We start from the raw sequence: 15025 nt of genomic DNA, 5'->3' as shown, positions 1-15025 counted from the left end.
ACCCAATCCACCGTGATTGACTATTGCTTAGAACTCCTTTACCCGAGAATTGGAACTGTATAAAAAAAAATATAATTCAAAATAGCCGCTATGAAAAAAAAGTGTTACAGTGCGACAAGGCTCTCTTGGAACTTGAATGACATTGACAGGGGGGTGCTGTTGCAGAACAAAGGCTTAGAATATTCAAACAAGAACAAAGGGGCCACGAGTCTCCCGGGACTCCGATGCATATTATTTGTTTTTGCCCTGCTCTGATGCACAAACATAGCGTCCACTAATACAAATACACACCCTGTGAAAATTACAACGCCCTACCTGTTACGGTTCATAATATACAGGCCGCTGACGAACAGACGGACGGACAGTAGAGGCTTAGTACCTTACAGGGCGTTACGTTGGCACTCTTCGGGTATGGAGCCCTATCAAGCAGTACGTAAAATAATAAGAAGCAGCACGAAAGCTCACCTGCGACTTGGAAACGATTGAGTGATTTGTCTTTTTGAGAATATCTCTATATGTTTGAAGTCGGTTAAAATTAAATGCAACAGCAACACCGCCCAGCTGCTCGTCGCCAGGACCAATAACGGATTCCATTGGGTTGGGGTGGCTTCCTGGCTCTTGTCAGCGAATTATGGCGAATTATAGCGAATTATGGCGAATTACTGCTAATTAATCCATCGCCGCCGTGGAATATAACGAGCCGCGTAAATTGCTGCCTTTGTGACGTCTCCGATCTCCTTACCTACCCTCCATTACAATTCATACCTCTGTGGAAATATTCCTTTTGTACATATTTCAGTACTCCTACGTACCTTGCTACGCGTGGATTTTTTACAGTCAGTATTTTTACGACGTTACATAATTTATTTTTGCCAAGTTCAAGGGTACTTATAGGCCTTAAACAACTTACAAAACCTTTAAAAAAAGGCCCTAGTGTACCTTTCAAGATAATATACTTGTCGGAGTTGACTCGGCAGTAATCGGAACGCAAACGTCTAGCGACGTTGATGGAGTCAGGAGACGAGATGGGGTTACCAAGGAGACGAAAAAAAACAATATGGTTTGAATATGGTAACAAGAAGAAAAGGAAACAAGACGATCCTAGAGCTCTGCCGTCATACTTATATTATCATGAACAACCTATCGCCGGCGCACTACTGCGCACGGGTCTTCCCTCAGAACGAGAAGGGTTTAGGCCAATAGTCCGCTACGCTGGCAAAGTGTTGATTAAATCAACAAATTGATTAGCAGACTTCACAACCTTTGAGAATATTATGGAGAACTCCAGGCATGCAGGTTTCATCGCGATGTTTCCTTCACAATTAAAGCAAGTGATATTTGTATTTTAAAATATACTTCTAGTGCTAGAAAAAACGTTGACGTGACGAATCTGCTATCCTAGGAATTCAGTGGTCACCTCAAGTTTAATGGTCCCGCGTCTGTTTCTCTCCGGTCGTGTTGGATTTCCATCTATTATTATTGACTAAAATACACAGTTCAGCGACCATTCAGCCAATCACAGCAATCGTGATTGTAGCTATGGATAATTGCTAAGAGAACAGAACTAGAGATAGCTTGAATATTTCAGTTAGTCTTTGTCGGAATTAGCGATGTTCCGTTGCACATCAACAATTCCTGTGTTCTATTTTCGGGATAGAATGCTCAATGGCAGTAGGTAGGCTTTGTGTCGCAAATTGTCGCTTCTTAATTTGTGACGTTTCATTAATTCGGAAACGCGGGTCGGTGGGCATTGTTGCGCGTCCGACTGATTGTTTCCAATGGGCGCGGGGCGCGGGGCCCGCCGACCGGAGTGAACCCGACCGTTGACGGGCATTCCATTCCAACAGGATCACTTACCAAATAACTTCGCGTTTTCGACACGACTTATGCTGCCTCCTCGTGCGTGTCCGTTCCGGCAAATTTGAATGTGTTGATTTCTACATAGAATACGACAAAGTCACTTCCCTCTATCTGTCCCTTTGTACGCTTAGATGGATTTTCCGATAATGCCATCTACTGCTGGCATCTTGTAAGGACTTTCACATGCCACGGTCTTACGCCGTCTGAAATTTGACTCCAGCGGCTCCCTGCGACTCATCATCGTCTGTCCATCTAGAGGGGGGGGGGGAGGGAGACCTGGGCCTTGTTATTCCGACGTAAAACAGATTGTCCGGTGTATAATGAAGCTTCATTGTCGAGTTTTTGTATCTCCTCGAGGACTTAGCTTTACATTTTGTGGGCAAATTTTAACATTCAGGATATTATGAGTGCATCAAGCAAATAAGAAGGACGGGCGCCGCCGCGGGCCGTTATTCTGAATTTCCGCTCAGTTGTAAATCATTCTACTCGTGATGTACGGACGGACCGGGAGAGCCGAAAATTCTACGAAAATATTATAAGCGCCTCGTTGCGCCACGGTTTTGGTCCGCCTTTTGTTTGCAAGTTGAAATATTATCATGATTGTTTTATTTAAACCATTCAAGCCATTAAAATTTGCATGTATGATAGTGAAAAAGCAAACGAAGAATCAAATAATGAAGTGATCAATGTTACTTTTTAAGAAAGCAAGAAAAAATTTGGAAAGAAAGGAAAGCTCAATTATTCACATAATCATCGTCATTCAGAGGGACACCTGATTAAACACCACACCACAATTCAGCGGCTTCCTGCGCCTCCTTTGATGTCATGTGTCCACCTTGTGGGGATCTTCGAAGGCTGCGCTTTCTGGTGTAAGTACGATTCTAGCCTTTCAGGAATTTGTTGGTCCGCCCCTTGAATGACACCATGTTTTAATCTAATGGGAACACCGCCGAAGGGCGTTGATTAGGTACACAGTTTGCATGTGCGTGGAAAAAAGGACCTGGCACAACGGGTGGTCGAAGTGCTCCAGAAACCCAGGTGGTGAGGGTGGAATTGTTTGCGGTGGTGTGCGGTGCGGTTATAGAAAAAGGAGGGTGGAATGAGATCAAACAACTCTTCGGAACTCTTCTGGTCTTTGTGGATACAATAAATGCGCTGCGACTGCTGTGATCCTGGTGGAGTGGTGCTGCATCAACACTTACATTTGACCCTGAAGTGCAGCTCGTTGGAGACGGTCTCCCCCTCGGCGTTGAGCGCGGAGCAGGCGTAGCGGCCGCTGCTGTGCCGCGTCACCTTCTGCAGCACCAGGCTCTGGTTGCTGTGGAACACCCTGGCCGTCGCGTTGTGTGCTAGCGGCCGATCCTGGAGACAAACGAAGCAGATGCAGGGTAAACACGATAGAGATAAGCTGGGATATACGTATTGGCACAATCATCACCTTGCAATGAGGCTTTCTAGAAATGTTGGACGTTAAGTTACATCACTGAAACATCAGGTCCAGGCATCAAATGAGGCATTAAATATTTGACATATTATGGATATGTTTCGACAGCGGTGTTAAAATGTAAGGAGTCTTCTTGGTTGGTGAAGATCTGGCCAAATGGCGCCAAACGGAGGTGCTTATTAGGAACCCTCATTGTGGCTTGTAAAGAGAGGATGTTTCGAAGCCGGAATTTAGAAGCTTAGTGTAGTGTTGCGTGGTGGTGGTGTAGTTTGCTTGCTTAGTAGGCTGGTAGCTTGCGTTTTCTGCATATTTAGCAAAAAAGGGGGGTGGTGCATGCTGCACGTTGTACTATATACAGATTAGTCCGTTTTGGTGGATTAATAATAATAATAAATATGCTTTATTGTTTACATTATTGCTAGTAACTAGCATGTACAATGTTATATCTAATATACTATCTAAACTAAAAACTAACAATAAACAAAAGGTCGCAAACTCAGTAAAGTTAAGTAAGGTTGTTGTTCCTTCTGTATTATGAGCTTCCAAAAAGTAACTCCTGCGACAATCCAACATAAAGTAACTCCTGCGACAATCCAACATAAAGTAACTCCTGCGACAATCCAACATAAAGTAACTCCTGCGACAATCCAACATAAAGTAACTCCTGCGACAATCCAACATAAAGTAACTCCTGCGACAATCCAACATAAAGTAACTCCTGCGACAATCCAACATAAAGTAACTCCTGCGACAATCCAACATAAAGTAACTCCTGCGACAATCCAACATAAAGTAACTCCTGCGACAATCCAACATAAAGTAACTCCTGCGACAATCCAACATAAAGTAACTCCTGCGACAATCCAACATAAAGTAACTCCTGCGACAATCCAACATAAAGTAACTCCTGCGACAATCCAACATAAAGTAACTCCTGCGACAATCCAACATAAAGCCACTTAAAGAGGGATAATATAAGAAGGACGAAGATCCACGTCAACTTCTTTTCTTTTACTCTCCTCCATTACTTCCTTTCAGGGTTAAACATTTTACCCATATTTTTCCTAAATATAATAAAAACGTGTTGTGAAAATAAGTTACCGAAAAATACGTGAGTTAACATCCTTGATTATGGTATAATTTGTTTTTAATATTGTTTACCAATTTCGCAAGCCTTTTTTAGCAGTTCACCTGTATTTTCCCGTAGCTTTTATAGTGGCAATAACTTAGCGGCGCAAATTACCGCAATGAATCTCCCAGCTCCTCGCCACTCACAACTTACTCCGGCGAGCACAGGTATACAGCTGTACAGGCGGAGTAAGTGCGAGGAGCTGGGATGAGCCTCATAATCATAAATCCTTTAGTCTTGCTGTAGTTGGCCGGTATCACACCAGCAGATCGCCAGTCTAGAGAAGTACATTTAAAACCTAAAGTTCTTTCTTAGTACTTTTTTAGGGTTTCGTACCTCAAAAGAAAAAACGGAACCCTTATAGGATCACTTTGTTGTCTGTCTGTCTGTCCGTCTGTCCGTCTGTCTGTCAAGAAACCTACAGGGTACTTCCCGTTGACCTAGAATCATGAAATTTGGCAGGTAGGTAGATCTTATAGCTGATATTTGTGGAAAAATCTGAAAACCGTGAATTTAGGGTTAGATCACACAAATTAATTATTAAGTTGTGGTCATGAACTAATAATTCGTTTTTTCAACTTTCGAAGTGAGTGACTATATCAAGTGGGGTATCATATGAAAGGTCTTCACCTGTACATTCTAAAACAGATTTTTATTTATTTTTATGCATCATAGTTTTTGAATTATCGTGCAAAATGTCGAAAAATTTGGTACAGAGATATCGTAGATCCCGGGGACGGGCTACTACGGACAGGCTTCTTTTTGTCCTGGAAAATTATAAGTTCCCACCTAATTTTAAAAACCTAATTCCACGTGGGAGAAGCCACGGGCCGCAGCTAGTGTATACAAGTGATTGCCAGAGACATCGTAATTGAAACGTTCATTATAAGTTGACAGCGGCAGTTGAGGCCGCTGTTGTACAATCACACGGGACGACAAGATAAAGGGCGAAGCGCTTTTTAAAACAAACGCTGAATAAAGTTGCAAACATTCTTGTGTTGAGGGTTAGGGGGGGGGGGGGGGGGGGGGTGGGGTGGTAGGGGGTCGTTTAGCAGAATATGATTATTTGCACAAAAGGGCGGAGCACAAAAGCGCTACTCGTGGACAAAGCGGCCCGACGCGGCAAAGGACTGATTATTTCTTGTTTCTAACAAAAGGATTCCTAATTATTTGAGTAGATAAGTAAAGTGGAGTGAAGTGAAGTGCACATTTGGAGCTCATTGCAGGCGGGCTCGGGGGCTCGGGGGCTCGGGGGCTCGGGGGCTCGGGGGCTCGGGGGCTCGGGGGCTCGGGGGCTCGGGGATCATCATCATCATCATTATCAACTGAGAGATGTCCTCTGCTGGACATAGGTCTCCTGTATGGAGTTCCACACGCCGCCAGAATCCCGCGGCTCCCTGCGACTCATTCGATGTTGTCTGACCACCTAGTGGCAGAGTCTTCCAATGCTGCGCTTTTCGGTGCGAGGTCGCCATTCTAGCACCTTGGGACCCCAACGGCTATCGGTTTTATGAACTATCTACCGTGTCCATGTGACAACAGGTTCTCAAAATCATTATCTGGAGGACCTTACATGTACATACAAACATAACGAGTGATTTAATTCCTCGTAACGAAGTCAGAAGAAGAAGGGAAGAGCAAACAAGAGCCCGTCGCCCGAAGACGACCTCCCAGGCGCAGTGTTGAGCGCTGTGGTCCCTGTGGTCTTGTTGGAGGTCTGGGGCTCAATTCCCGGCAGGGACAATTTGGAAATTTATAATTTCTAAATTATCTCTGGTATGGTCTGGTGGGAGGCTTCGGCCGTGGCTAGTTACCACGCTACCGGCAAAGCCATGCAGCCAAGCGACAATAGCGTTTGTTTTTAGGGTTCCGTACCCCAAAAGGAAAAAGGAACCCTTATAGATCAATTCGTTGTCAAGAAATCTATTCTGTTGGAATATTTGAATATTATTTAGTGGTCCAACATAATTGGAATAAAAAAATCATAATTATTTTTAGTTTAATTAAAAAGGGGGGGAAATGGGGGGATTGCAAAGTAAGCTATACCGAGTGGAGTGTCATAATATTATGAAAGAGCTTTACCAGTAGGTACCTACATTCTAAAACAGATTTTTATTTATTTTTATACAGAATAGTTTTTGATTTGTACCTAGTGCAAAATGTCAAAAATACCGTTACCCCCCCCCCTTATCTCAGAACTAAAGTATACCAATCAAAAAATCAGAAATAGTTAGAAATAGTTAGAAAAATAAAATTAACGCTCTAACTGTATAGCATTGTTGTTCACTTAATATTATAAATGCGTAAGTGTGTCTGTCTGTCTGTCTGTCTGCTATCTTTTCACGGTTCAACCATTCAACCGATTTTGACGAAATTTGGTACAGAGATAGCTTGCATCCCGGGGAAGGACATATGCTACTTTTTATTGAAGAGTTCCCACAGGATTTCTAAAAAGCTAAATCCACGCGAATGAAGTCGCGGGCATCATCTTAACAAAAGTGATTCCTACCTACCGTTTGACTTCTGTAGTAGGTACGGAACCCCCGGCGCGCGAGTCTGACTCGCACTTTGTAGCAATAGAAGGACAGATGATAACACACATAAATCATTTCATAAGCGGAGAATTTAATTTGAAATGATATTTCATATTACGCAGTGTGAGGAGTTCAGTCAGACCGAATGTTTGCGACGTTTTCATATTATGGCCTCCTTTTAATATATCATCGAGGATAATACGAGAACGATATTGAATTATAATGTAATTGGTTTGATAATTTGATATATTATCGGGAATATTCCCATGTTATTATTGCGAACGTACAATGTGGCTATATGTTATGTAGGTATCATATTATGATGCGTATGTTGAGTATTGCGGGATCAGGTACAGACTTGGAATAATCGCCATTGTTTTATGTACATTGTGTGATACAGGTTCGATTTGGGTCAAGTCAATGTATGAGCTAGGTATTTATACTAGGTACGTACTTATATGTTATATAATAATATGTATGTATACCTACGTATACATACACTTCAAACTGCTGAGCGTGAGTGAAACTTAAGATTCTGCACATAGGTGACTAACATGGATACTAACATCTATTTAAAAGAGGCGCGTTTGGAACCCTCGTAGCTTTAGTCTGAAGAACGTATTAATTATCACCATCATTAAGCGAATTTTTTTACCTATTCTGAATAAATAATTCGAGTTTGAGTTTGAGTACGAGTTTATTTCCAATAGGTACTATAATATTAGTAAAACCAGTACCGAACCAGTGGTAAATTAAAACTACCTGACTATTCATAAGCACTTTTAAAAAGTTTACATGAATAAAAAACATTCGATTCTATTCTATTCTATAGTAACTAAGAATATTTCTTTCAGAAATTCCATTGGGAATATAATAATATTTATACGGAACCTTAACAATGCTGGAAATAAAAATACAGACCTAAAGAACGTACACTCTCCCAAATTATTACGATGTACCTACCTACTGTAATATTAGTACAAAAATACATCGCAAGGATATTACTAAGTAAATGTTAATAATATTTTCAAGAAAATAGTAGTGCCATCAAGTGTTAAAGCCTGTTTCTTTCTTCGTTGATGGCGGTTGTTCCGCGCGGCCCCCCCGGGGCCCCCCGCAGGCCCCCGCGGTGGGAGGGCCTCAATGGGCCTCGTTTGGAATATAATGAACACTTGATTGAATCTCTCAAGTCTTTCATGTTGCTGTTACACGGTTTTGTTGCTTGTTAGGCCTCCCACTTGGGTGGGGAATAACGACAGATAGAACGTCCATACTAGCTACAAGCGGTATTTTAAATAATAAAAGGAAAAGATGACTGACTGACTGACAGGATTTTTGAAAATTCAATTCCTGAGGGAGTAAAATACTTGTTAAATATCTATTGTCACTTAAATCACACGTCTGTAAAATTTCTAAAAAACTCATTCGGAACTCGTAATTGGAAATAGAAAAAGCGGTCACTAATTGCGGCTGAGCTGAGATCTTGCTGAGATACACAAATGAACAAGTCAAAGACCTTTGACAAGTAAAATATCTTTGGAACAAGTCAAGTTTAAAAACTTCCAGCAAACTTGCATGTCGAGACCTCATTAAAGATTATTCGAGATGCGTTTCTTCTCAAGGATGGTCGTAAAAGATAACATGGCGTCCGTAGAGCATGGCTTCAATCAGTCGGATGGCGTAATTGCATTGCTTCATACACACAGACATGTCTATTGTCTAATACATTAAGAGGTTTGTTGTGAGGCCGTCATTCCTGATAATGCCCTAGGCATTATCACGTTGATGCTAAACATACGTGTTTTTGTGTCATGGAATGTGAATTATATCTCCTTTTTGTGATGTAATGATGTTCTTCTTAAAATGAAATGAATTTAAATTAATCAAAGGAATGGCTTGTTACTGAAATGATACCAGACCTACTGTACTGTACGTCTTACACAGTACACTATACCCGATAGACGTCCACAGCTGGACGTCTCTTGTAGGGATTTCCGAATCCAGCGGCTTGCTGCTGCTCGTTTGATTTAGTCTGTTCACCTAGTGGGGGTCTTCCAACGCTGCGTTCCAGTGCGAGGTTGTCATTCTAGCACCTTGGGACCGCAACGTTTATCGGTTTTTCGATCTGTGTGCCATGTCCATTGCCAGTTCTGTTTCACAACCCGTTGAGTTATGTCAGTTTTCTGGTTCTCCTACGGATCTCCTCATTCCTGATTCGATCACGTAGAGAAGCTCCAAGCCCGTAATTTTCTCAAGTGATCCAGGCAACCGTATAATAAAGGTCACTTTATCAATGAAAAATATTTTCGTCAAGTTGGTATTGATGTGATTTTTGAAATACCTCGGTGTAACAGAATTGCGAGGCGATGAAATCCGGAATATAATCAGGCGCTGTGATTGGTCGGCACTCGGAGCGCCGGAATATCGAACAGATCCCGGCTTTAATCATCGAAACTTCGGAGAGAGCACTGGCCGGAATTAAACAACGCGAAAAACACAAGTACAGCTAGTATGACCATACTTCATTGAACACAGGAAAACTATACAACAATTTGTAGGAGCCTTTACTAGTCTATGTCTAGTCTTTTTGTCTGTCAGTCTGTCCGTGCAAATCTTCTAGCCAGTTGGCAGTAGAGCCATCACATTCGGGATTCGGCGAATGTTTGGCGAATTTACCTACAACGAATCTCCTTTGATGCGGTCGACGTTGCCGCCTCAACATAAGATCTCGCGAATCTTTTGCGAATGTCAAATTTTACGATTGACGAATGTTTGACGAAGATTTTTTTTTCTCTTTATTATTTGCCGAATGTTCGCCAATGGCGCAATCTCCGGTCGTGTCGAATTAAAATCTTGTCCGGAAAGAAATATAATATCTCCTATGTAAGTAGTCATCATCATCATGATCAACCCATCGCCGGCTCACTACAGAGTACGGGTCTCCTCTCAGAGTGAGAAGGATTTTGGCCATAGTCTACCACGCTGGCCATGTGCGGATTGGTAGACTTCACACACCTTTGAGAACATTATAGAGAACTCTCATCAGGCATGCAGGTTTCCTTACGATGTTTTCCTTCACCGTTAAAGCAAGTGATTTAATTAAAACGCACAGAACTCCGAAAAGTTAGAGGTGCTTGCCCGGGATCAAAACCCCGGCCTCCGATTAGAAGGCGGACGTCCTAACCACTAGACTATGTACAGCTTATGTAAGTAGTATTGAGTGTCAAAATTCAGTCAGGAGATTATTATTTTCTGGAATAGTCTTATCCCACACTATGATAACTCATGGTGCGTCTAGCTGCACGGTAGCACCTCGTAGCACCTCGTAGCACGTCGTAGCACCTGGGCAGGGATGCTCACGCCGCGGCGTGTGTTTGCACAGCGGGGCGCAGGGGCGCGCAACGTTTTGCTGCTTTTGTTTGTACCCCTGTTTACTGTCGCCTCACCGTCACAGCTCACGCTGGAGTGCTATGTACAGTGATGCGCTTTATATGTCTTTTATTTGAGTTACATACAATACAAAAATACAAAAAATATCGATCTGAGGTCACCTTGATGCAAATCAGATTACAAAAAGATAAAATTTGGAAAGCCTAATGGCGACGTCGCTAACTATGGGCCTCATAAGAAAGAGGGCGACGGAGAGCTATGCATGAAGTTTCTCTACATGATCAAATCGGAAATGAGGAGATATGAGAAGCAGAGTAAGCGACATAGCGAAGCTGAAGTGGCAATGAGTAGAGCACATACCTAATTCGAAAAACCGATAAACGTTGGGGTCCCAAGGTGCAGTCATTGATTGCAGTTAATTGATTAAGCGTGAAAAGTTCCAGCATTGAAGCCTAGTTCACACAATGAGTATAATTAGTGCCGCTGAAGTTCCGCCATGTTCCTTGACGGAGCTTGCAGCCTCCGGCGCCATTGATGAGATTAATGACGGGGCGGGGCTCGTTGATGCACGTAGTTCCAATCACGACTGCTGCAGCACTGAACGCGGCAGTCGGGGCTGACTCTGGGAGCAGGTGGGAAATATTAAGGAGGTCCTTGGGATGAATATTTTAAGAGATCGTAGTGCATCTACTCTACCTCAGCAGAAAAAAAAGAACTTCAACTTTTCTTAAATTGTATCTACTATTGAGTTCCTTGTGGGTATCTTCCCAACAGATTCTGCTATACGAACCCGTGGCACGAGGGTTTTGATCTGTCATAACATACGCTTACATGAAATAAACGATTTTATATTTTTCTTATAAAATTGAAAAAGTTGTCATCAGTCGATTAAGCATCAGTCGTCATTGGCGGCGCAACGAAATCTGAATAGTCATTCGGATTACTATGTATACTTATATACAGGCTGTAACCAGAACGCTGGGAAAAACGATATAGGCACTAGATTATAACATGGGGTTATTCAAGGAGCGGACCAACAAATTCCTAAAAGGCCGGCAACGCATCGGCGGCTCCTCTGGTGCTGCAAATGTTCATGGGCGGCGGTAATCACTTAACATCAGGTGACCCGCCTGCTCGTTTGCTCGCTATATCTATAAAAAAAAAAAAAAACGAAAACAGGTACTGATGATTACTGATATGATACCACAAAAAATAACGCGAAAAAAATAAAGCTTATAATTTTGTAAAAGTTTACGATATGTTGCGATTTAAAAAATCTGACTGACGCTAGAGGACAATGAACGTTGCGTAAGTAGGCCACTCGGAGTCAATGCCGCGTCGTAAGTGGGGCATTGACCCCAGTTTTGCAGGCCAAACGTTTTGGCGGGGTTGAAAACTACAAAACGAGGCAAATAGTTATTGGTATTGGATTGTGTTTAGATAGTAAGTATAACAATAACGCTAAGTTTTTGCTAGCGTTCTGGTTACACCCTGTATATAAGTTTCAACGGAATTGATGAAGGCCGGTGGATAATGAATGCGGTATCTTATTATTTTGACGTCTCGTTCGTGGGTAGTTGATGTCGCCGCCATGTGCCGCGATAGCTCAGGAGCTGGTGGCAAAAATTTATAATATATTATCATTGGACCGTGTACAGAAGTTGATAAATAAAAAATTTATAAGCTTATATTAAGCTTATAATATTTTATCTATTAAAACTCATCATTTTCACACAAGAGTTTTTAGTGAATTTGATTAAAAATATTTTTGAATCTCGATGTAATCCTCAATTTTTCTGAAATTAAAACTATTCCATCCTTTACTCGATTTCGTTGAAATCGGTCGAGCACCTGAGGCGTCAAGAAATGACAAACAAACAGACAGCCAGCGAGGTAACACGCTCTCCCTGGCTACGTGAGTGCGAGGCTGGAGCCTAATTGATGGATGTAATTTACGTCGGAGATTGCGGCGACCGCCACAAAGGACGCCGGCAATTATGATTCCTGATCAGAACGAGACGCGAGGCTGCGCCCAATGCCCATGTTTTTGTGGAACGAGAAATTGTTTTCGCAAACACTCGGGCGTGTTTTCGGAATACATTTTTCGACGCCTGTACGTACTACTGCATATAATTAGAAGAACATAATATTGAAAACCAGATAAAGTTTAAAAATATGAAGTATTTTTAAACTTTATCTGGTTTTATCTGGTCTTAATAAAAGACCACGAAAGAGCGATTCAGATTTTCATATTATGCTTACAAATTATTTGTTTTCGCACGATTTTCAGCATCGAAGTACACACAAGAAGATCTTTCATATTTGGAATAATTTTGATAGTGAAAGTCAAAGTCAAAAAAGTTTATTCTAATACTTAGGTAATAATTTACACTTTTTGTTAGTCGGTTGTTGCATTGTAAGATGATGATAATATAGTGGTGATAATTTTTACGCGAATTAGTAAAGCTACGAGGGTTCCAAGCGCGCCCCGGTCTGAGAAGAGCCCACAACCAACACAGCTTAATCAAACTTAATGTATTTGCAGATATTCGTCTCAATTATTGTCACATAAGCCATATTGGATTGATCGTGACGTAATTAATTAGCTTATGAAGTTATGATACGGTAAAGCTAAGAAGCCAGCGACACCTCATTTATCAAAGTCTAAACAGTAGTTTGTTGTTTATGAGGAAACTTTTGACTGCATCTACGATTCTTCTTCAATGAGGAGGTTTCCAGGCAACGTTCGAGATTTTTTTTATAGATGGCGCTGAATATAATTACCACCACTAAAGACCAAAAATAATAACTATATCTATGTCATAATATATGCTTTAAATTTTTGAATTTAAATCGGATGCGAAATTAATTACTTCTATTATAGTTCACAGATTTTGTGGGGAAGAATCAAGAAACGTAAGGAAAATTGGAGTGCACTAGAGCTCTTACTCTTTATCTATGTCATTGATTGACACGACCTCTATGACACGACCTCTATGACACGACCTAAACATTAAAGCAATAGATCATATAGATATAGATATTATTTTTCCTCTTTCGTGGAAATATTCAAGAGACATCTATGAAAATTTTATTGAAGCTGTCCCTGAAACTTCCTCATTGCTATGGGTGTATAACTAACTGACTCCATTCGAATTCTAAGGTTCAGATTTATAGAACGCACAATGACTGTGCTCAGCCTGTTGAAAAGAGAGTGATATATCGCTGGCATAAATTTGTATCGTTTTAACTGAAACTTAAGTCTGAGCAAAGTCAAATGACTAACTTCACTCACAATAATTAATGTAGTAGGTACTTAAGAAGGCGCAGATCGGCGCTTTCTTCATACAAACGTAGAAGAGTAATCACTACATTTATTAATTTAATTTTTTTTCTGAAAAACACTTTTCCAAAACCCTTTTCGCGCGCTTGATTTCGGTGAAAATGATCGTGCCACCAGTCGCCAGCGTGCAGTCCCCTGAACATAGGCAACAACAAAGTAGTGAGTGAAGTTGGTGCTAGGCACAAAACCGCTCCTTTGGATCAGGTCATGGATCAGACAAACAATACCTATAGACTATAGAGTTTGTAATATATAAATTAGATGTACGTACATTACCCCGCACCTGAGAATTCCATTTAATTTCGCGTCGGCAACACGTCACGTCGGATCACATTTTTGCTCTGACATGAAAATAAAAATAAAAGTGCGAGTGAATTCGTCAAGGAATATTTGAGTGGTACGTGAGCGAAGCTGGTCGCACATCGTACGCGCCGCACGCAGTCTGCGACACCTTACTCACCTTATTAGCCTGACCAAATACAAAATGCAATGGCAGTTTCACAGACTAAATATATAAAAGGAAAAGTATCTGACTGACTGGCTGATCTATCGACGCACAGCTCAAATATGCTGCACGGATCGAGCTGGAATTTGGCATGCAGATAGCTATTATGACATAGACATCCGCTAAGACAAGGTTTTTGAAAATTATATATTCGATAACTCATATAATAAGCTCCCAGAAGACATATCAATGGAGATATCCGCCAACCAGCTGAGTTTGTTGTGGGGCTCATCTCAGGGCGCGTTTAGAACCCTCGTAGCTATCAATTTTATCATACAAATTCAACCAAAAAGTACAACTACCTGAGTAAGGTTATATAAAGTACCTATTTGAAATGAATGGTTTTGACTTTGGCTTCTGTCTTGGGGCGACAAGCTTAGACTTACTACAACTTGGCCACAGCTTGGCCTTGGTAGAAATTAGTGGTAAAAAAGTGATGTTCGCACACCTACTAGACTCGAATGTACCTTAGAATTGTGCGGTTTCGAGCTCGGTGTGAATCGAACATAGTTAGGTAGTAGCAGTGGCGTGCACAGGGTTTGAAGCCAGGGTAGGCATTAGTTAGGTAGGAACCTGTTTACTGGCAGGTCATCATGAAAAATATGCATTGAGCTGTTACAACTGGGTAAGCAGTGCATTTATGCCTCTATGGCCTGCACGCCACTGGGTAGTAGGTACCAGTAATACCGCCAAGAGTTAATGTAATGTTAATGTTAATGCCGATCTAATGTTACGGATAATCCATTCCAAGCACTTCAGGAAATATTCATTACTCTTTCGATTTTCGAAACTAACTTGAGACTTGTTCTAAATGATTTCA

At 41.5% G+C, this 15025-nt stretch overlaps 1 protein-coding gene across 2 annotated transcripts in view; it reads right to left on the bottom strand.

Annotated features, from left to right (window-relative positions):
- Positions 1-15025, bottom strand: part of side-II (sidestep II) — a 667447-nt gene that overhangs the window by 53921 nt on the left and 598501 nt on the right. For both annotated transcript variants that reach the window (XM_069499951.1, XM_034972675.2), the window contains exon 10: positions 3063-3222. In XM_069499951.1, the coding sequence (XP_069356052.1) occupies positions 3063-3222 (160 nt within the window). The remainder of the gene's footprint in view (positions 1-3062; positions 3223-15025) is intronic.

Source organism: Maniola hyperantus, chromosome 1 (assembly GCF_902806685.2).
Source record: "Maniola hyperantus chromosome 1, iAphHyp1.2, whole genome shotgun sequence".
Lineage (NCBI taxonomy): Eukaryota > Metazoa > Arthropoda > Insecta > Lepidoptera > Nymphalidae > Maniola > Maniola hyperantus.
This window is presented reverse-complemented; position numbering and strand designations above follow the sequence as displayed.